Source organism: Pseudorasbora parva, chromosome 4 (genome assembly GCF_024679245.1).
Source record: "Pseudorasbora parva isolate DD20220531a chromosome 4, ASM2467924v1, whole genome shotgun sequence".
In the NCBI taxonomy this organism is placed as follows: Eukaryota; Metazoa; Chordata; class Actinopteri; order Cypriniformes; family Gobionidae; genus Pseudorasbora; species Pseudorasbora parva.
In genome coordinates, this window is record NC_090175.1 from 20,635,024 (window position 1) to 20,655,975 (window position 20,952).

A 20,952-nucleotide genomic window follows, 5' to 3' on the forward strand; every position below is an offset into this window, starting at 1 on the left:
GGTTTAGACAAAACATATACTTCACATGAAGCTGCCCTCCCCTTAGAGAAAGAATACTAATCAAAAATTGTCAGATAATTTAATCAGATGTCATTGAGGAAGTTATGTGAAACATTATGAAACATGAATACTTTGTTCGTGAACTCATTTGGTATTGCAGTGAAGTTTGGGGAAAAGTACTTTTTTTTTTTTTTGGAAGAGAAGCATTTCACCCAAAAGATTAAACAAATAAAAAATTAAAAAATATCGAGATTAACTTCTATGTCTCACTAAATATAATTTAGTTTTATCTTGGAGTCCTTGTAAATCATATGCATGCAATGTTTTTTTTTTTTTTTAATTAGTATTTAAAAAGAAATTGTGAACGAGTGAGTGAGTGTGTCTGTGTTGGAAGATACAGCAGAGGGCAGTATTGAGACAAGGTTGTCTTCTAATAAAGAGATCAGCTAAACTTTACTTTGTGTAAATATAACAATGGTTACACTTTATTTTACAGTCCTGTTCCCACTGTGCTACTATGCACATATTATAGTGATTTTAATAACTGGGTAATAACTAGGTACTAACCCAGAACCTACCCCTAAACCTAGACTTAACCTATGTAATTGCCTAATATTGCCCAGTGATTTCTTAGGTAAGTACACCTAAGTGCACATACTGTAAAATAAAATAAAACCTTAACAAGCATATATATGTACAGTTAAATGATGTCTCCATCATCAGTGATATTGTTTATGCTAATTATCTTTCTTCTAGTTCGCGGTTTGCAGTGTTGTTCAGGCTTGTCATCCATGTTTATGTATAAAGGAATTATTTTGGATGAATAAAAAAAAATCATTATTGTCAAATCTAGCATTTACTACAGCACATTGATTAATGAAGACTAAAGTTTGTATTCAAGTTTATTTTTAGCTCCTTTTAAATTGGTTGTGCAATGGTTGTGCATTTAACACCTACAAAGTATTTCAAGTTAGAACTCACCAGAGCATCTGTGGGGCAATGCCATGAAACCTTAATATTAACAATAATAATAATAACAAATATCATAGATTATCATATAGGTTGATAGAGTGCAGGGTAGAGTTACAGGTCTGTCTGTTTGCCAGCCCGCTTAGCTCACATAAGCTCCATCGGAAGAGAGAACCACTGTTAATGCCTTCGTGCCCACAGGGGAACAGCCACCAACATGAATGTGGATCTGCATTCAAATGACTTGAGATTTGACTCAGTATTATGTATTGGTTTTTCTCTTGAGAGTCCCAGGACTTCCCCTAATTCAGAGAGCTAATCCCCATCTGAAATGTTTGCCACAGTACTAGAATGAAGATCTGGGCCAACCTATGCGTTTGAATGTGAACTTGCAGTGCTGTCACCTGTGATCTGAAACACTGTCATTCCTCTGTTCGTAACCAACCATCTCTCAGAACCTTGTATTTCACCAATGTAAATCTTGAATACTGTACTTATCTTTAAAAACTTCACAGATTTTAAAACACTAGACATCAAATGCTCACCAACTTTGTAAATGGTTACAGAAAAAACCTGAGCGTCGTGCACTAAACAGCTGAGAGTCACACACCAGCAGACTTTCAAGTTGTTATACAAAAACAGTAACTTTCACAGAAACACACCTCATTGCTAGAATATACACAGCAAATTGAAACAATGTGTGTTCTAAAATGGGATCAAAAAATCATGTTCATTATCCTGCAACTGGCTTGAAATCCGTGTCTAAAGTAAAAAAAAAAAAAAAGAAAGAAAAGAAAATCAGAGTCTGTACCCATCATACACTGAGATTTTCTGCAAAATCGCTTCACTCTGCTTGCCTAAAATCTGTTAATGCATCCAGACTGCAAATTGTGAAAGAAAATACGGGCAAAAGTCATATAAAGTATTCCAGCATTCAGAAAACTCATTACCAACTCAAAGCAATCAACATTATTTCTCCCAGCATACCCAGGCGAGAACTTAAAAATAGAGAATCATTTTAAATGTTTTTAATTTATAAATATAGCCTATTTGAATATATATAACATGTTTGAGAAGCAACTTTAGTTAAAAATTTTTTTTTTAAGATTTAGTTTTTATATATCTACAAAGGGCCGTGTTCTATATTTATATGGTAATAAACTTATAGATTATAGATCATATAAAGATCATTTGAATGGAGCCTAACTGTTTTAGCTTTCGTGATGGGAGATAAAAAACAGCCCACCCAAAATATTAAAAATAAGGCCCTCAAACCTCCCTTAAAGATCTCACCAGCAGCCAAACAGCATAATTTTAATGGTCCTCTAATATATATATATATATATATATATATATATATATATATATATATATATATATAATATACATGTGCCAAGTATTTTTAAGATCTTTCTTTTTCTCCCTTCTACTCAGGAAATTGCCAATTTCGCCGCTCATATTTTTGAATCGAGCTCACAAGGTTTGTATCAAACACTGCCTTTGTACCTCCAGCTCTGGGATATTTTTATTACTTTCTCTCTCTGTTCTGATATGACCCTCTCCAGAACCTGCCTTTCATTAACATCCACTCTCACGACATGGTCATTCACCTTACGTCATTCTCTAGCTACCCCGCGCCTCACTTTCCTTCAAAAATACGCCTTTCAGCAGGACGTTCCAGAGGCCTGTCCATCCTCTTGGATTCCACATTTTTTTTACAGTACTGAGAAACTCAACAGAGTTTGGCTGCTGAGTTCCCTGGCTGTGTTTTTAGATGTTGGGAAATTAAGACGGATGATTATTTAAAGTGGCAGCGCGGTGCTGTGCCGGTGGAGGCCCGGAGTGAGTGCTTTCTTTTGTCTTGAATGGAGGATTTATTTGAGTTGTGTCAAAGCCAGGGATGGTGAAACGGTCGAGTAAGCATTTCTTGATTCCTCTAAGGGAGAGAAAAGAAAGAGGAGCTAGTCAGTGTTGAAAACGATCACAGAGTCTGACATCTGTTTTTTTAGTTACTACACAGGTCAAGCAAGAGAGGAACGAGAGTATCCCGTCGCATTCTTCTCCATCTGAATTTCTCGCTCGCAACCAAGCCGCTTTCTGAGTCGAGGTTGTCATGGTAACAGCACAGAATCAGAATGGAACTTCCTTGTCAGTAAGACTGAGTGTCTGTCTTGCGCTCGCAAAGCATGTCGGCTCTTGCTGTAGAGGAATGAAATGAGTGCAGTCTAAGGCGTGTGAGAGGAATGGATTCGTTAGTCAATGCGTTGGGTCTCTACACGTTGGCAGCTGCGCTATATGAATGGAGAAACGCCGCGAAAAGACCATGAGTCTAAAAAAGAGGCTGTCTTTTAAAAGGGTCTGCTACTTTTATACGGTGAGTGGAAAAAGTTGTTGACTTTTTGACGCTTGTTTTCTTTCTCTGCTATATTCCATGTTCTTTATCTGTCTTTTGTGTGTCTAGACTGTGACTTGTCTCTCCATTAATCGTTGTAAGATGTTAGAAATGTCTTTTTTGTTAGTCTCCATTCCATTCAATGGCTATGTAAACGTCCTCCAGACCTGCTGTCTGAAAGGAGGAAGAGACAGAGCACACCTGGGCTACTCTGGCTCAGTTTTTGCCCCCATAGAACTAATCCTTATGACGAATGTGTGCAGATTGATTAGACGTGGGTATTTTACAGATACTCGTATGTCTGTCCTAAAGAGTTTGTGTGGTAAGTGAGCTTTAGCATTCGCAAAGCCAAAGCAAATTGGCAAGTATGGGATTATACACACACAACTCACTCTTTCTATCCTGAGGAACTTAGCACTCAATGCGAGGCGCTATTCATTTCAGATTCAAATGTAAACACTGGAATCTGTTTGTCCGTTAGCTATTAGTCCCACAGTTTCCTGCCTCTTCTAAAACCACAGTGTGTTAGGCTTGGAAAAACCTTGTCTGTTACTTTTCAAACACTTTATTGGAATGTGTGTTTGTGGGAGGGAGAGTGGTCATCAAACTTGTTTTTGACCAGAATTACAGAGAACTGACATCCCTCATTTCCCTTAGCAATTATTCGATCCCTTCAACTCCTATTCAGTTCAAAAGAAAGAAAGTTCAAAAGAACATCATTTATTTGAAAATATTATCTTGAAAGTAGTCATGTTCCTGGTAGCAAAACCGTTGCATGGGCTGTGTGAAGTGTGTGACTGCAACTCCCTCCACCCTTTGTTTAATGTCCTGATTCACTGGGTCACATTATACAAAAACTGTGAAATAGCTTGCAGCTTATTCATGACAGACCCACCTTTGTGAGGTTATATGTATACAAACATAATGCCTTTTTTGAATGTGCACTAGCTATTCTTTCACACTCTGTCATAGTCGCCCATGTGTCAGCTAGTGCATGTTTGAATATTTCACCCTTGCAAACACAGCACTGAGGTGTTGTGCGTGTGTTGCCCACAGCCTTGTGTAAATAAATACACTTGGGCATACAACAAGTGATGTTTTGTATATGCATATTTAGTTCCTCACTTTTTACTCACTTTACTCGCAAAGCACATTTGTGGATATTCATGTAAATGTTGAACTAGTTTTGAGGTGGTGATACCAACTTCACTGTTCACAAATAAGTTTTGAGAGTAAGTGATGTAAATTATGACAGTTTATATTTTTTTTTAGGTGGACTATCCCTATCCATCCTAAACCAGACCTGCCGTAACAAAGACTTTTAATATATATATACATAGGAAGATGGGGCACTCTGATTACTTATGAATAGGAGAAAGTACAATGTCCAATATGGCAAATAACCCCGCCTTCTAAGTAAATGAGCCAATCGTTGATCAGTTAAAGGGTTAGTTAACCCAAAAATGGAAATTCTGTCATTAATTACTCACCCTTATGTCGTTTGACACCCGTAAGACCTTTGTTCATCTTCGGAACACTAATGAAGATATTTTTTTTTAAATCCGATGGCTCAGAAAGGCCTTCATTGACACCAATGTCATTTCCTCTCTCATGACCCATAAAGGCACTAAAGATGTCATTACAATGCTCATCTCACTACAGTGGTTCCTACAATCATTTTATGAAGTGATGAGAAGTTTTTGTGCGCAAAAAAAAACTAAACAACGACTTATATAGTGATGGGCGGATTTCAAAACAAAGCTTCGGACCATTATGAATAATTGTATGGATTAATGATTCGGATCATCAAAGTCACGTGATTTTAGCAGTTTGGTGGTTTGACACGAGATTCATTAAGCTCTGATGCTTCTGAAAGCAGTGTTTTGAAATCGGCTCATCACTATATAAGTCGTTATTTAGTTTTTTGTTGGTTTTTTTTGTGCACAAAAACTATTCTCGTCACTTCATAAAATGATTGTAGAGCCACTGTAGTGAGATGGACATTGTAACAACGTCTTTAGTGCCTTTTATGGGTCTTGAAAATATACAAAAATATCTTAATTTGTGTTTCAAAGTGGTCTTACGGTGTCGAATGACATTAGGTTAAGTAATGACCGAATTTTCATTTTTGGGTGAACTAACCCTTTGAATCGTCACCTCACTGCAGCTGTACTTGATGTTTAGTGGAAACGTGGATAGATTTAACTAGCTAATTCAATAAATGCTAACTTACGAATTGGTAACAATGCTTTGAGCACTAGCAGAGCATTGCAATTGTTGAATGAGTACTGCAGAGCATTCAACATACCTGTTCTCAAATTAAGCTCATAATCCACTTGTTGTCACAATGATGATAACTCCCCAAAAAACATAACATTACAGAAACTTTTCTAAATTGGCATAGCTAAACATTAAACACTTATACATTTCTAATTTAACATTAATTTTGCACAAAAAAACAGTGTTTAAAACACTTAATTTTAGCATTTACTCTCCATTTCGAGTGCCATGGAAAAGCATGCTGGAAAGTAGCAATCCCAACCCAGTTTCAGTTAAATTTAAATTTGTCTAAATTAATAGAAATAAGTTAAAAAAAACATTTGATACTCAAAATGTGTCCATTTTGTGAACGCAGAAGAAAAAGAAAGGAATGTGTCTCATATAGCAAGAGACTCATACATCCACACATCTCTGTGTGTGTGTGTGTGTGTGTGTGTGTGTGTGTGTGTGTGTGTGTGTGTGTGTGTGTGTGTGTGTGTGTGTGTGTGTGTGTGTGTGTGTGTGTGTGTGTGTGTGTGTGTGAGAGAGAGAGAGAGAGAGAGAGAGAGAGAGAGAGAGAGAGAGAGAGAGATCACAGACCGTCCATCTGCATAGAGTTAAAAGTTTATGCAAACCCTGAGGTATTTATGGATCTCTCCATAGTCTGTTAGCGAATGCACAGTGGAGAGGAAGAGAAAGAAAACAAATGAAGTCACACCAGGATCATCAGACTCGGAGAGATGCTGAGATGAAAGCAAGATGGGTCTGAACTTATGTTCTTGATGCTTTGATAACATGTCTGAAATGATTTATTTATTTTTCTTAAAGGGGGGGTGAAATGCTGTTTCATGCAGACTGAGCTTTTTACACTGTTAAAGACTTGGATTCCCATCCTAAACATAGACAAACTTTCAAAAACTAATGTTGGACGTTTGATGGAGTATTTCTGTATCAAAAATACTCCTTCCGGTTTCTCACAAGTTTCGGAGAGTTTTTTTCGAGTATGGGTCGGCTTGATGTCGACAGAGCGGAATGTCCTTGTATGGGCCGTACGGGCTCTTCTCCCGGAAAGGTGCGCGCGTGACTAGATGCATGCCTCCCATAAACACTGCTCTCAGGTGCAGCAGATCCACTAGTCCGTGCAACAAGTCTGTTGCGGCGCGCTCCACTTTATTCCTATGGGTGACATCAAGCGACTTCAACGCTTCAGCACAGCATTACGGGAAGGCAGCGCTACATTTGAACCGATTTGAATGCAGAAATGACGGGAAGCGTCACAACATACCCTTCGGTCGCAAAAGTGGATCTCCACGGTCTCTGCTGTCAGGACTTCACGAAATCAACAGTTAACTTACCAAAGAAGTGTGTTTTTGACGGAGCGGTCCAAGCGATAAAGGTTCATGGTCCTGCTTTGGAAACAGGCGGTGAGTAAAACTGCTTCAAATGTCTGTTGTTGGCTATCGTCGCGTAAGTAAACATCAGTAAACAACACGATCATGTATAACGTTAGTTAATTTATCAATGGAGCATGCGATCTATGGTGTGTGTTTAAATACATTTGTTTAGCTGACCAATATAGGTGTCAGTTTGTTTATTGTAAAACCACCCAAACTTAAACCTAGCGTTCTCACAAAGCGTGCTTCTTCATTCAAATGCGCTAACGGTTACTCCATTGTTGTTCTATGTATAACGTTACACTAGTCTGACGTGCAAAACCGTTTTGCTTGCTACTGCTAAGGTTTAGTCGCATACAAAAGTCCATAAACCAAATCATGTCCTCATAAACTGCGAGTAAACACACACAAATGTTGACAGGCCACATACCACAGAGACGTCCTGCTGTTGTTGCTTCTCCTGTTCAATTTATTTCAGCCTCCGGATCTGATTCTGGATCATATCTGTATTAGTTGAATCTGATAGCCATGGTTTATTTAGGGTAACGTTTTCATCTCCATGCTTGAGGATTTTTCCGGAAAGACTCGGTACAGCCTATATTTCTTTTATAAATATAATAGAACTAAAGACTTTTCGGAGATATGAAGGATGCAATACTACTCTATAGGTACTCAAGATTGACATGAGATTGACTGAAACGGAGTGTTTCACCCCCCCTTTAAAATATATGATTTCTAATTGGGCTGTTAGAATGTTATGCCAAGAGCTCAGTCCAGTGGTTCTCGGATGCTTTTTTTTTGCCTCGCAACCAAGATTATACATTGAACACCAAGTGGTGACCTAACTTAAGGTATTTATCAATATTTCCAGGAAGATAAAATATTCAAATACATTTATTTTTACTTAATTACATTTAGTTTTGTTTTATTCAAATTGTACACTGTGTCCCAGAGGAAGCCACTTAGCTTTAGGTTCTTCCGACTTTCTCAATGCAGTGACAATCTATGCTTGCGTCACATGAAAGTCACAGAAGAAAACTACATCTGCCCCAGGCTTGTGGAGATTAATAGATTTATAGATTTTATCCTACTAAAAATACAGATATTGTTTTAGATCAACCTCAACAATGAACAAAGAGCACCATCATCCCAGCCAGCAGATTCTGTCAGCCACAATCTTTATATTAAGAAGGCAGAAAGAGATTCAGGGTAGAACGAGTCAGGAATGTGAGGGGTGGAGAGGTTGGAATATGGGGGCTTGGAAAAGGCCACTTATGTTTCAATATGTGGTTACAAGCAGCTCCACTGCCAAAAAATGAAGGGAACCCACTGGAATGAGAAGAGGAGGGAGGGAAACAGAAGGGGTTATAAGGTGCAGGAAGAGGAGAGAACATAAGAGAAAAGGATAGGCAAGATGCTTAGTGCTTTGCTTTCCTGTAAACTCTTCAAGGCATTTGATTCAGACAGGTTCTGAAGAATGATCAATACCACTGAAAATCAACATCACTCTGACTAGATCTGCAATAGCATTCTTCCCATTGCTAGACTTAGAGCCTGCTTTTCTGGTTTCAGATGCTGTTTTCAGATAATGTATTAGTACCGGGTCAGCAGGACTTGCAATCCTACATTAAAATTTTTGACAGTCCCTTGACAACATGCTAAAAATAGCTAAACCTTTAACAGGCTTCCATGTTTCTAATGTTACACTAATGTAAATGAAGGATAAGTGATAAGCATAGTGTGAAAACAAACGTTTAACACTGTTTATATAGTAAAGGCCCTGTATCTAGCTTTCAGCAAGGCTGAGCAGTCAATGATTTATACCTCACAGTCATCTGTGATGGTAAGACAGAGCATGTGTCCCTGATGTCAGTAGACCAAGAAGTTATAGGCAGTTCTGATATCGTCTCAAATATATTGACAGCTTTTGAGACAGACAGAATTTTTTGAAAAATCCAAAAGTATTAAATAACACCAGGGTCAATTACGGCTTAATTACAAGGTCAGAAATTGTAGTTCCAGCAGGTTTCTTTGTATACACTGTTCAATGGAAACTCCATCTATCTTTCTGTTTATCCATCCTGGTACCAGCTGCCTGACGTGGTTATTTTTTATTCCTCTTCCCCATGACTGTTGCTGGATTGTACATGAACAGACTCCCATTTTACTGTCCTGCAATCAATTTGAATAACTATTTTTAGGCCTGCAAATATGGAATTAAATTTCTTTTCATTTGAGCATTTAGTTTAAGAAGGCTTGGGTCAAGTTTGAGTGAGCAAACAATGCTTGACTCAGTTCTTTTGGAGATAAAGTGCTATTTTATTTGTGATTTGCCATGGTAATTCTAATTGTCAAAATTCTTCTGAATTCCCTGCACATCCCTGTTTTTGTTTATTTAGGCCCATTTTATAGTTTTGGATCATGTTATTTGAATAAAATGTGAAGTTGATTTTTTTATGGCTTGTTTTATAATGTTTTCAGCTCTCAACAGTACTCTGTCTTATTTATATCCATTCATCGTAATTTTGCAGATTTCCCCTCACCATTTTTACAGATTTAGAAAAACATTCACAAATTCATTGTGATCCTTGGTACTCTTGGTAGATTCCCTCTAGTTCAGTATGTTATGGTGAATGAGATGTTCAAAACGTAGCAGATGTTGCTGTGTGATTTTTAGTTTAATATATCAATATATAGTTCATATAAAAATATACACTACCATTCAAAAATGTAAGGTCGTTATGATTGGTTTATGTTTTTAAAAGACGCCCCTATACTCACCAAGGCTGCATTTATTTTATACAGTAAACACAGTAATATTGTCGTCTCTTCAGTGCTTTTGTGACTGTAAAATTTAAATATTTCTCTCTTTTCACTGCCGTTATCAATCTCACTCTATTTTTGCCCTCTTCATATGTATACTCTCATTTACCTCTATAAAAGTTAACCCAATTATGACGACTTCCGCTTCTGAGAAACCGGGAAATGTGAAAAGGGTCCATCTTAAAGCTTCTTTGCTGAATAAAAGTATAAATCTTTGTGAAAAATCTTACTGACCCTAAACTTTAGAAGGCTATACTAATAAAATAAAAAGCCCCTGATTATTTGTTTCCAGTTTTATAAGTAAATGTGCTATTTGTAGATAAACTGCTACTATTTAAGCTCACACCCTGTATATTTCATCACTGTACTTTGATCCTTTGATCCCACATTAAAAGGAAATCACTCATATGTCCCCCATCCCACGGATCCACTCACCAACGCCACTGTTATGACTGTAACATCATTTGCAATACATGGGTCATTACTGTGAATAAATCACTTATGCAATGCTTTATTGCAATAAAGTTTTGATGCAGTTAACAAAGTATCTACTTTAACTATCTGTGTAATAATTCTATGACTATGAGAAAGTTTCAGTCTCTTGCTTAATCTCTTACAAAACCAAAGTGACATGTTCAGGCAAATCAAAATGGGCGGTACTAATGCGTCACAGTGGGCGGGGTCTGGAATGTACCTGATGCGTCTCATTATCTCTGAATGAGTGAAGAGGCGTGTGTGTGAAAGACTGCCGCAGTAAAACAGGAAGAGCTGGTGTGTGTATCATGCCACCAGATTACCTTGCTATGCTGCAGACTTCAGAGTGTGTCTGCGTTGGTGAAGAGAGTCACTCACACATGTCTTTCTGTGTTCTCTTGCAGTCTGCGGCTGTCTCCGATGGTGGTGAGTAATAAATCAATGTTTCAATATATTACAACCTCAAATCACATCTGATCCTCTTGATCAGTTGTCTGTTTTTAGGTATTCCATTTGATTTTGCTTCTCTATCACAGTTTCTTTTCTTATAGTTTCACTTCTTTTTACTCCATCATATATATATATATATATATATATATATATATATATATATATATATATATATATATATATATATATATATATATATATTATCCTTTACTTTCACCATCATGTGCTCTTTTCCTAAACTACTCACATTTCCTCAATTACTTACAGCTCTTTTCTGATATCTTGCATCAGACTCACTGTTGTTTTCTATGCTGTGTTTTCAATGTTAATGTAGTTTGTATATGTAGATCTGAATCTGAGAGAGCTCTACCCAAATGAAGGAGAAAGCAAACACCATTTTGGTTCTCTCTTAGTCGCCTGAACTCTTGATAAGATTGCCTCTCTGTTCCTTTTTTCACCCAGCCCCCAGTTTTGCTATATTAGAGCTTGTTGGATGAATATAGACATTTTATCAGTGTAAACAATGTAATTGAAGTTCTTTTTGAGATCATTTGAGACATTATTTGTAACCAACTTTCCTCGGAAATCACCACAAATGTAATGTAGACATTTGTCACAACAGTAAAATGTGGCAAAGCAAATTCTGATGTTTCATTATGTGCCTCTTTAAACATTCAGCCCAACGTCCTCTTTTTAAACAATTCATGAGGAAGAGCACCAAATGTTGCACCGTAACTAGTCTGCGATTCATCAGGCCAGTAACAGGCGAGTTACTGTTTTGGCCTAAATCTCTGCATTTCAAATCCAACTGCACTAGGAGTGAACAAGCCCTAACTACCTCCCTTCTCCCCCTTCAATGTCCCAATTAGCATGTGTGAATGTGCCAGGGTTTCTGTGAATGTTTGCTTAACGCTGCCAGTCAGAGCCATAGATCTTTCAGCCTTATGTATAACAAAAGGCACGGAGGGACAAATGTATGAATGCAAAACTGTGAGGAATTTGCTTCAGTAGGCTGTGACTTTTACAATCCTGTAGAATTGTTGTTGCTTATGGGCGCACGATAGTTTGTGGTGTTATCAAGTTGCCTTTCAAGCACAACGACTGTGAGAGGATCTGTATTGAGATCAGCTTGTAATTAACCAGGACAGACAGGCTGGATCAGTGTTCAGATGCCAGGAGCAGTTTTATCCCTTAGAAACTGCTCCAACATCAATCACCAGCATGGCAGGATGTCATAAATCTGCCTGTGAAAGCGAAGAGAGAGTGAGTTAAGGACCACTTGTGATGTCAGTAACACCCATCCATCTTGAGATCAAAGTGCAAATCTCAGCAACCTTTCATTTTGTTCATTATTCTGCTGTCTTTAGACTTCTTGAGCTGTGTTCTTGTAGGCACCTCTGTGAGTTTTACAGTCTAGACCTCTCATTGTGCAAAATAGGAATCTGTATCTAGGTGTCAAAGACATGAATACCCTGCTGATGCTGAACTCTGGATCAATTAATTTATATAAAAACAATTCGTAATAAACAGAGCAATTTCAATAGGGTCCTCACACCATAAATACAATGACTTGAATGAAAAAATGTAATTCTTAAAAAAAGAAGTGTTAAAGGTATAGTTCACCAGAAAATGAAACTGTTTTCATTACTCACCTTGAGTTGTTCCAAACCTGTATGAGTTTCTTTCTTCTGCTGAACACAAAAGATGATATTTTAAAGACTGTTGTTAATTGAACAGTCAATGGCACCCATTGACTTTCATAGGGGGGAAAAATTCTATGAAAGTCAATGGGTGCCGTCGACTGTCTGGTTACCAACATTCTTTAAAATATCATCTTTTGTGTTCAGCAGAAGAAAGAAACTCATACAGGTTTGGAACAACTCAAGGGTAAGTAAGTAATGACATTTAATTTTTGGGGAGAACTATTCTTTCCAATAGTTTGGAATAGACTTTTATTATTATCTTTTTCATCAGACCAAGATCAATTTAAAATTGATCATTGGTCTGGGGAGTCTGCTCTGTATTTTCTACTGCACAAGAGGTGTGATAAAAGAGCATTATTCAAATAACTCTGTATGCAATTGGAAAGTCCTTCAACCAATCAGACCACAAAAGGCGTGATAACAGGCAACGACCCATCGTTTCTCTATCCTTCATCGCGTTAAACCCGCCAATGGCGAGCCAGGTGGATAAACCAGTCTGTGATTGGTTCCCACAAAAGTGTAACAGAAGCAGAAGTAATGAATGTGCTGGTTTTCAGACTGAGTTGCAGGGAGAAAGAAATCAAGTCACCAGCAGGTCAGGATGGGTTTAAACAGTCTAGAAAAAAAACAACAAAACAAACAAAAATCACTGCATATTAAATTTAGCTTTTGTCTGCCAAATAAAAGTAATATGGCTCGGCCAATTATATTAGACGTAAAGAAACATAAAAAAGGAAATTATATTGTAAGAAACCTCTACTGACCTGTTGCGTGTCATAAAATGCCTTCAAATATCAAATAATTTGACCTTTTAATGACAAGACAAGGGTAGATCAGGTTTCAAATGTGGTGTCGTGTTGTGACCCCACAAAAAAAAAATATTTTGAATTATTTTATGTTAATAGATAATATATATTTATAAATTATTAAATAAAACAATTTTGCAAGAAAAAAAGGAAAAATTATCTTGAGAATGATTAAGTTGCCTGTACTCTAATTGTCATTGACCCTTTTTACAACAAGACCAATGGGCATTTAATGCAGTGCAGTTCAATTTAAATCATCCCATGTTTTTTTTGTGTGTGTTTGTTTGTCTTTCGTTATGGTTCTACCGTTTGGCTGTGCTGGTCCAGCATTAATATTGCAAGTTCTTGTTACCTCTGGCATCTAAGTTTCCCTCCTCTCTCTGCTTTCAATAATTGATCATCTACCCGTTCAGAGCTTTGTGCGCAGGCCACTATCTGTTTACCTCTATACATGCATGTAGGCTCGCCACTGTGTCTGTGTTGTTTAGATAGGTTCTAGTTGCTTACAATGTCAGCTGCCAGCGTATACGTTATCTCTACGGACACTTTGATGGCTGTTCACCCTCTGCTCCGTGGCAGTGTGTGTGTGTAATGTTGGGTGATGGATGTCAAAGCCTGGCGTCCAATTGGCATGAAATATCTGGTGAAGTGGCACCACACAGGCTCGTACCAGCTTTACCCAGGTAAGAGGTCGTGCTGATAGTGACCAATGGTCTGCTGAGGTTCTTTCAGAGGGAGTCCATCTGAAAATGAACCTTTAGTGCTTGTTTTTCAGCTGGGCTATAGCAGTTTTTCTCTTGCTTAGCCATTACGGTATGACTATTTTTTAGTTGTTAACTAAACTTTTTTGTTTTTGTTGACTATGTTGCTAATTGCTGTTGGTTTTTTGAGGATTATTTAGGGATTTAAGTTATCATTCCTTATCCTTAAGAATGCAACGGTTCATAGTGACATTGAGTATGGTCCTTTGGATTACTTTTATGCTACTTTTTGCTGTTTATGCAGCTTGAACGTTCCTGTTTACTATGATCTGTTAGATTTTTTGGGGGGAGTTCCACGGATAAAATTACAGCATATGAGTTTGGAACATGTGGGTGAGTAAATAAGGACTTTTTTAGTGAACTGTGCCTTTAAAGAAGACAGTGCTTTGTAACTTTAATCGATAGTGTTTGATTACAAGAGCTCACCGACCACATCGGAATCACCCAGGGACTAAAAGGAGAGCGTCTAACAGCAGCAGCAGAAGTGTCAGGTGATTTAATAAATCAGGTTAAGGACTGCTGAAAGGCACTTGGATAACATCTCAAATTTGTCAATGAATTTAAGTATAATTTAATATCTAGCTATGACGTTTCTGTTGTTCATTTTCAAACAGGTCTATTTTGAGAGTACAGCCTTAATGTAGAACACCCTGACTCTTATTCAGGCAGGCATAATTGCGTAATTCAAGTCCTGTTAGGCATTTTCGGATTTGAAGGAGTTGTCAAGTGCAAAATGTGAATTAGAATTAAGAAAAAGCTTCATGTTAATATAAACTTCTTTAAGAAAAATAATAGTGCTTCTGTGATTAGTGTGAATAATAGTAACATTATCTCATTGTTTGTGCCTAGAGCTGAACAGTGTGGACCTGAAAGGCTGCGGAAGTGATAACAGTCTGAACAGCAATGCCAGCCTACCGAGCGTGCAATGCCATAGACGCCACACTGAACGCCGCGTTGCATCATGGGCCGTCTGCTTCGAACGCCTGCTACAGGATCCTGTCGGTGTCCGATATTTCTCGGTAGGTGGGATCAGTCCATTTCATCCTTTTCCAAAGCAGCCACACTGTGTTAAAGAATCCTCCAGCAATATTGGCTGACAATACATTTTCAATTAAAATGCATAAAAAGTGTAAAGTCATCGGATACTTTCTTATCAAGACTTGCATAACATGTAACGGCTTTTTCAGCAAGGTTTCAGACAAAACCACAAGGAAGTGTTTGGATAGGATTTTGCTTATCTTTAAAAAAAAATAATGACTAGAGAATTTACTAGTCAGCGAGTAGATACTAAGACAGTACTAAGACAGAAAAACAACACATGTAAAGAAATATAGTTTTTCTTTAATTTTGTGTATATTTTGCAGATAAATTACTTAATCTTATTTATTTTTCTCTTCATCCTGCAGGAGTTTCTGAAGAAAGAGTTCAGCGAGGAGAATATTTTATTTTGGCAAGCGTGTGAATATTTCAGCCATGTACCTGAAACAGACAAGAAACAGGTATAAAGTCCTCATATTTAACTATTAAATATACAATTATATATATATATATATATATATAATTTTCGGTTTGGTCCGGTTTTTTGCTGTTCTATTCTTAGGCGACAGTAACAGAAAGTGGTAAAGGAGAAAATGTTTTTATTTTGATACTCTTTTCTTTATTTTACTTAAGGTTAGTTCACCCAAAAATGAAATTTCTTTCATTAATGACTCACCCCAATGTCGTTCCACACCCGTAATGCCTCTGTTCATCCTCGGAACATAGTTTAAGATATTTTAGATTCAGTCCGAGGCCTTTCTGTCCTTTGAATGTAAGTCTATGCCCACTTGCTGTCCACGTCCAGAAGGTAATGAAAACATCATCAAAGAAGTCCATATGTGACCTCAGTTGGTTAGTTAGACTCTTTCGAAGCGTCGACAATACATTTTTTTGTCCAAAAATAACAAAAAATATGACTTTATTCAGCACTCTCTTCTCTTCCGTGTTTGTTTTCAAACCTCAAATAAAGAATCAAACGGTCGCGAATCAGCAGATTGATTTGTGATTCATAATGCCAGTGTCATGTGATTTCAGCAGTTTGCCAGTTTGACACGCGATCCGAATCTTGAATCATGACCGTTTGATTCTTTATTTGAGGAACACAGAAGAGAAGACAATGCTGAATAAAGTCATATTTTTTGTTATTTTTGGACCAAACTGTATTGTCAACGCTTCGAAAGAGTCTAACTAACCAACTGAGGTCACATGTGGACTACTTTGATGATGTTTTCATTACCTTCTGGACGTGGACAGCAAGTGGGCATCCAGTTACATTCAAAGGACAGAAAGGACTAAATCTAAAATATCTCAAACTGTGTTCCGAGGATGAACGGGGTGTGGAACGACATTGGGGTGAGTCATTAATGAAAGAAATTTCATTTTTGGGTGAACTAACCCTTTAAAGACTTGAAAAACCTTACTTAAACTTAAAACTTTACTTTAAAAAACCCATGTACACATTCCTAGTGTATTGTATAATATAAAATAAATATATATAAAGATTTACAGTGGCAGCTCAGAGATGTACAGTAGCATTTAAGTATGAAATTGAAATCTAGGCTAAAATTAAAACTACATAGTCTTCAATATACAACATACATTGATTAAAAGCTACTGTATTATTATTTTATTCAAGAGCAGTGAGTGATTTTTTTTTCTTTGTCTATTTTAATAGCTCTTATACCTCTATAATTTTAGTAGTGAACTGTCCCTTCAAGGACAAGTGTTCACAATCATTAGTCTGCGCTGCTAAGACCTGCTCGCATCTCATAGACACACGCGATTTTACTTTCACTTTAGACGTAACCGACTGTGTTTATATATGTTGTGTTTGGCAGTATTAGTGCAGTAAGACTGCTTAGTCCAGTAATCACGTGTCTGACATGCGCGCGCGCTCAGCGCATGTAAAACGCAAATGAAATGTTTAATCGGCAAGGCTTTAAAACGCGGCTAAACACCCCCAAACTTTAGTGCATATGATTGGATATTTGCTCATATCAGCCCGGCAAAACCAAATGCATGCGTTTAAATATTATATTGAGAATTGTGGCATCCCTTTTATAGATATTTATAATTTTTTTTACTTCGTTATTTGATCCTAAAACACATGCTGCTGATCTTTGAATGCTGTTTTTTTAGATTTTTTTTGTCCATAGCAGTCCATTTAGAATACTAAATACACCCATAGTGTGGAGAGGATGAAATAATGGTTTGATGTTTGATTGTGACCTCGTCATAACTTTTGGCCTCCAGCTGTCCCAGAGGGCTAGAGAGATCTACAACAGCTTCCTGTCGAGTAAGGCCACCACACCCGTCAACATTGATAGTCAGGCCCAGCTGGCTGATGACATACTCAACGCACCAAGGCCAGACATGTTTAAAGAGCAACAGCTACAGGTGAGAAAGGAAGTGTTCAAACTAGGATGTTTACTGGAACCCTGGGGGTAAAACACTCTATTTCTGAATTAAAAGCTTTAGATAAATATTAACAGTATTCATTTCCCAGTGCACATCATAAAGTTTATGTCAGGCTGTGCGGGTATTAGGCCTATCCTGATGATTTTGAAATTGTGGAAAATCTCTTTACATGCCTCAACCTGCGTTTCTACTTGATATCTTTCTCAGACCAATCAATGTAAAATAATGTAATGTTTTCTGTTACTGTATTTTGCATGGCCGCATAAAAACTGCATGTCTGTAAGGCTTTACCATCACAAACCTGGCTTTAAGCAAGATGTCTAAAAATGTTTTCGGCACTGTGTTGTCATGAATGTAGCATCCTGTACACTCCAACCCCATGATAACCGTGAGGAAACCTACGGGCAACCTTTGTGCTGAATGTGTTCTTATAAAGTGTCTTTTAAGGCAAAGAATCACGTAACAGAATTTTGAGGCTGTTAGGTTTGCACATCTTTTTCCAAGATTTTGTAATTCACAGATTCACAGAAACATTATAGTGGCCACATATTACAATGTCAACTGTTCAGGATTCTTTGAGGAATAGTTTAAAAGAACAGTATTTATTTGACATTTAAACCTTTTTAACACTGTATTTGTATGTTTTACTGTAACTTTTGTTACATTTAATGCATCTTTGCTTAACTTAAATTTAAAAAAAATAAAATAAACTACTGACCTCAAACTTTTGAATGGAATTTTATGTCCTCCCAGCTGAGAAGACCCACATTGCTGGTCATCAGCATTTGTTTTTGTTAAGGATGCTGGTCCCAGCATTAGTTGCTGGTGCCCCTACCAGTTTGCTTAAGCTGCTTAACCAGCAAGACTAGAAAAACGATGCTAGTCGACAAACATCAAATATATTGCTATGCTGGACCAGCAGGGATTTTCAGTATGCTGATTTTACAGTGTCACACTTCTTTTTTTCTTACTCAATAGATCTTCAACTTGATGAAGTTTGACAGTTACACACGCTTCCTAAAGTCCTACCTGTATCAAGAATGTATGGTTGCAGAGGTGGAGGGGCGTCCTCTTCCAGACCCCTACCAGGTCCCCAGTAGCCCCACATCTAAACATAGCACAAGCTCTGACCGCTCTAACCTCTCTACACCTAAAAAGGTAACACACACGCACATGCGTGGTTTACTATCTTTGTGGGGACTCTCCATAGACATAATGGTTTTTATACTGTACAAATCATGTATTCTATGCCCTTATGCTAACCCTACCACAAAATATATATATTTTTACATTTTCAAAAAGAGTCATTCTGTTTGATTTATAAGCTTGTTTCTTAATGGGGGACCTCAATTTAGGTTACGAGCGGAGTCCCCATGAGTCAGTGTGCATTCTACAGTCCCTGACAAAAGTCTTGTCGCTTGTGTACAAATTGACCTAAAGTGCCGCTGAAATATATTTCTAATCAAGATTTTTTTTTACAAGAAATGGCTCATTTTAATCCCACCAGCTTTTGTGATAATGTTTCAGTGAAAAACTAAACTTTCAAAAAGTATTCTAATATTCACAGCTTGGTAAAGCCCATTGAGTCAATTTTTGCAAAGACATAAGTGTTGTCACCTTGTCATATGAGCTTCACCTGTGACTAATAATGGATCAATTAGGTTTCAAGTGTGTATAAAAAGAACCCCAGTACACTAGACCTTCACATCAACTGCAACTAGACCTCTGCAAACATGCCTAAGATTCACCCTGAGACTAAAGTTTTGATTATCATGAGGCTGAAGACCAGATCCACTGCTGATGTGGCAGACACCTTCAATGTGTCTCAGTGTCAAGTACAGAGGATAAAAAAAAGATTTGAAGAGACTGGAGACGTTTTTGACAAGCCCAGGTCAGGCAGACCCCGCAAGACAACTGCTCGAGAGGACCGTTTGTTGGCTCGAAAATCCAAGGCCAGCCCATTTTCCACTGCAGCAGAGCTCCACGAGACCTGGTCACCTGAAGTCCCTGTGTCAACCAGAACAGTTTGTCGGATTCTGTCTTGAAATGGCCTCCATGGTCGAATCAGTGCCCAGAAGCCAGCACTAAACAAAAGACAATTGAAAAACCGTGTGGCATTTGCCAAGGCCCACAGCCTGCTAAAAGGATGGACGCAGGAAAAGTGGCAGAAGGTGGATTTTTCAGATGAATCTTCTGTTGAATTACACCACAGTCGCCGCAAATATTGCAGGAGACCTATTGGTGCCCGAATGGATCCGAGATTCACCCAGAAAACAAGTTTGGTGGCGGAAAAATCCTGGTCTGGGGTTACATCCAGTATGGGGGTGTGCGAGAGATCTGCAGGGTGGAAGGCAACATCAATAGTCTAAAATACCAAGAAATCTTAGCTACCTCTTATTCCCAACCATAAAAGAGGCCAAATTCTGCAGCAGGACGGTGCTCCATCGCATACTTCCATCTCCACATTAAAGTTCCTCAAGGCGAAGAAGATCAAGATGCTCCAGGATTGGCCAGCCCAGTCACCAGACATGAACATCATTGAGCATATGTGGGGTAGGATGAAAGAGGACGCATGGAAGACGAAACCAAAGAATATTGTTGAACTCTGGGAGGCATGCAAGACTGCTTTCTTAGCTATTCCTGATGACTTCATCAATAAATTGTATGAATCCTTGCCAAACCGCATGGATGCAGTCCTTCAAGCTCATGGAAGTCATACAAGATATTAAATTTGGATCTCACAGCACCACAACTTAATTTGCTGACATATTTTTGTATTTTCAGTAAATTTGTTCAATTTCTGTATAGGCGACAAAACTTTGGTCTTGCCAAAATTTGACCTTTCTGTCTTGATTAAATGATAAATATTTTTTCTGTGAAAATTATTTATTTCAGTGCATTAAACATCATTTGGGAGGGTTTTAGCTTTTCATATGAGGTATTTCTAACACCAATGAATTAATTAAAAGTCAGGTTAATATCAGGTGTTTCTAGAAAATAGATAAGCGACAAGACTTTTGTCAGGGACTGTATCATGGGATAGAAAAAGACACACACACACACACACACACACACACACACACACACACACACACACACACACACACACACACACACACACACACACACACACACACACACACACACACGTTTGTTACACGATATTAGTGAGGACATTAGATAGACTTCCATTGATTTTATATCAGGTTAATGATATTTTCTATCCCCAATCCCTAAACCTACCCATCCCAGAAACATGTGCAAAACAATAGATTTAAATAAAAACATGTTTTGGCCGATTTATAAGCCTTTTTAACTAGTGAGGACCAGTCAAATGGTATCACACACACACACACACACACACACACACACACACAAAAAGGTGTTTATTTTTTGTCTCATGCACTTAATTAGAAGGGTGATTATCTATTTGCAGTTGACACATTGGCTTCCCTTGAACATAAT

The 20,952-nt window shown here is 37.8% G+C and overlaps 1 protein-coding gene across 5 annotated transcripts in view; it reads left to right on the plus strand.

Annotated features, from left to right (window-relative positions):
• Window positions 1–20,952, plus strand: part of rgs12b (regulator of G protein signaling 12b) — a 49,280-nt gene that overhangs the window by 22,488 nt on the left and 5,840 nt on the right. For all 5 annotated transcript variants that reach the window (XM_067441257.1, XM_067441258.1, XM_067441259.1 and 2 more), the window contains exons 5-9: window positions 10,716–10,737; window positions 14,881–15,050; window positions 15,438–15,530; window positions 17,323–17,466; window positions 18,466–18,645. In XM_067441257.1, coding sequence (XP_067297358.1) covers window positions 10,716–10,737; window positions 14,881–15,050; window positions 15,438–15,530; window positions 17,323–17,466; window positions 18,466–18,645 — 609 coding nt within the window. The remainder of the gene's footprint in view (window positions 1–10,715; window positions 10,738–14,880; window positions 15,051–15,437; window positions 15,531–17,322; window positions 17,467–18,465; window positions 18,646–20,952) is intronic.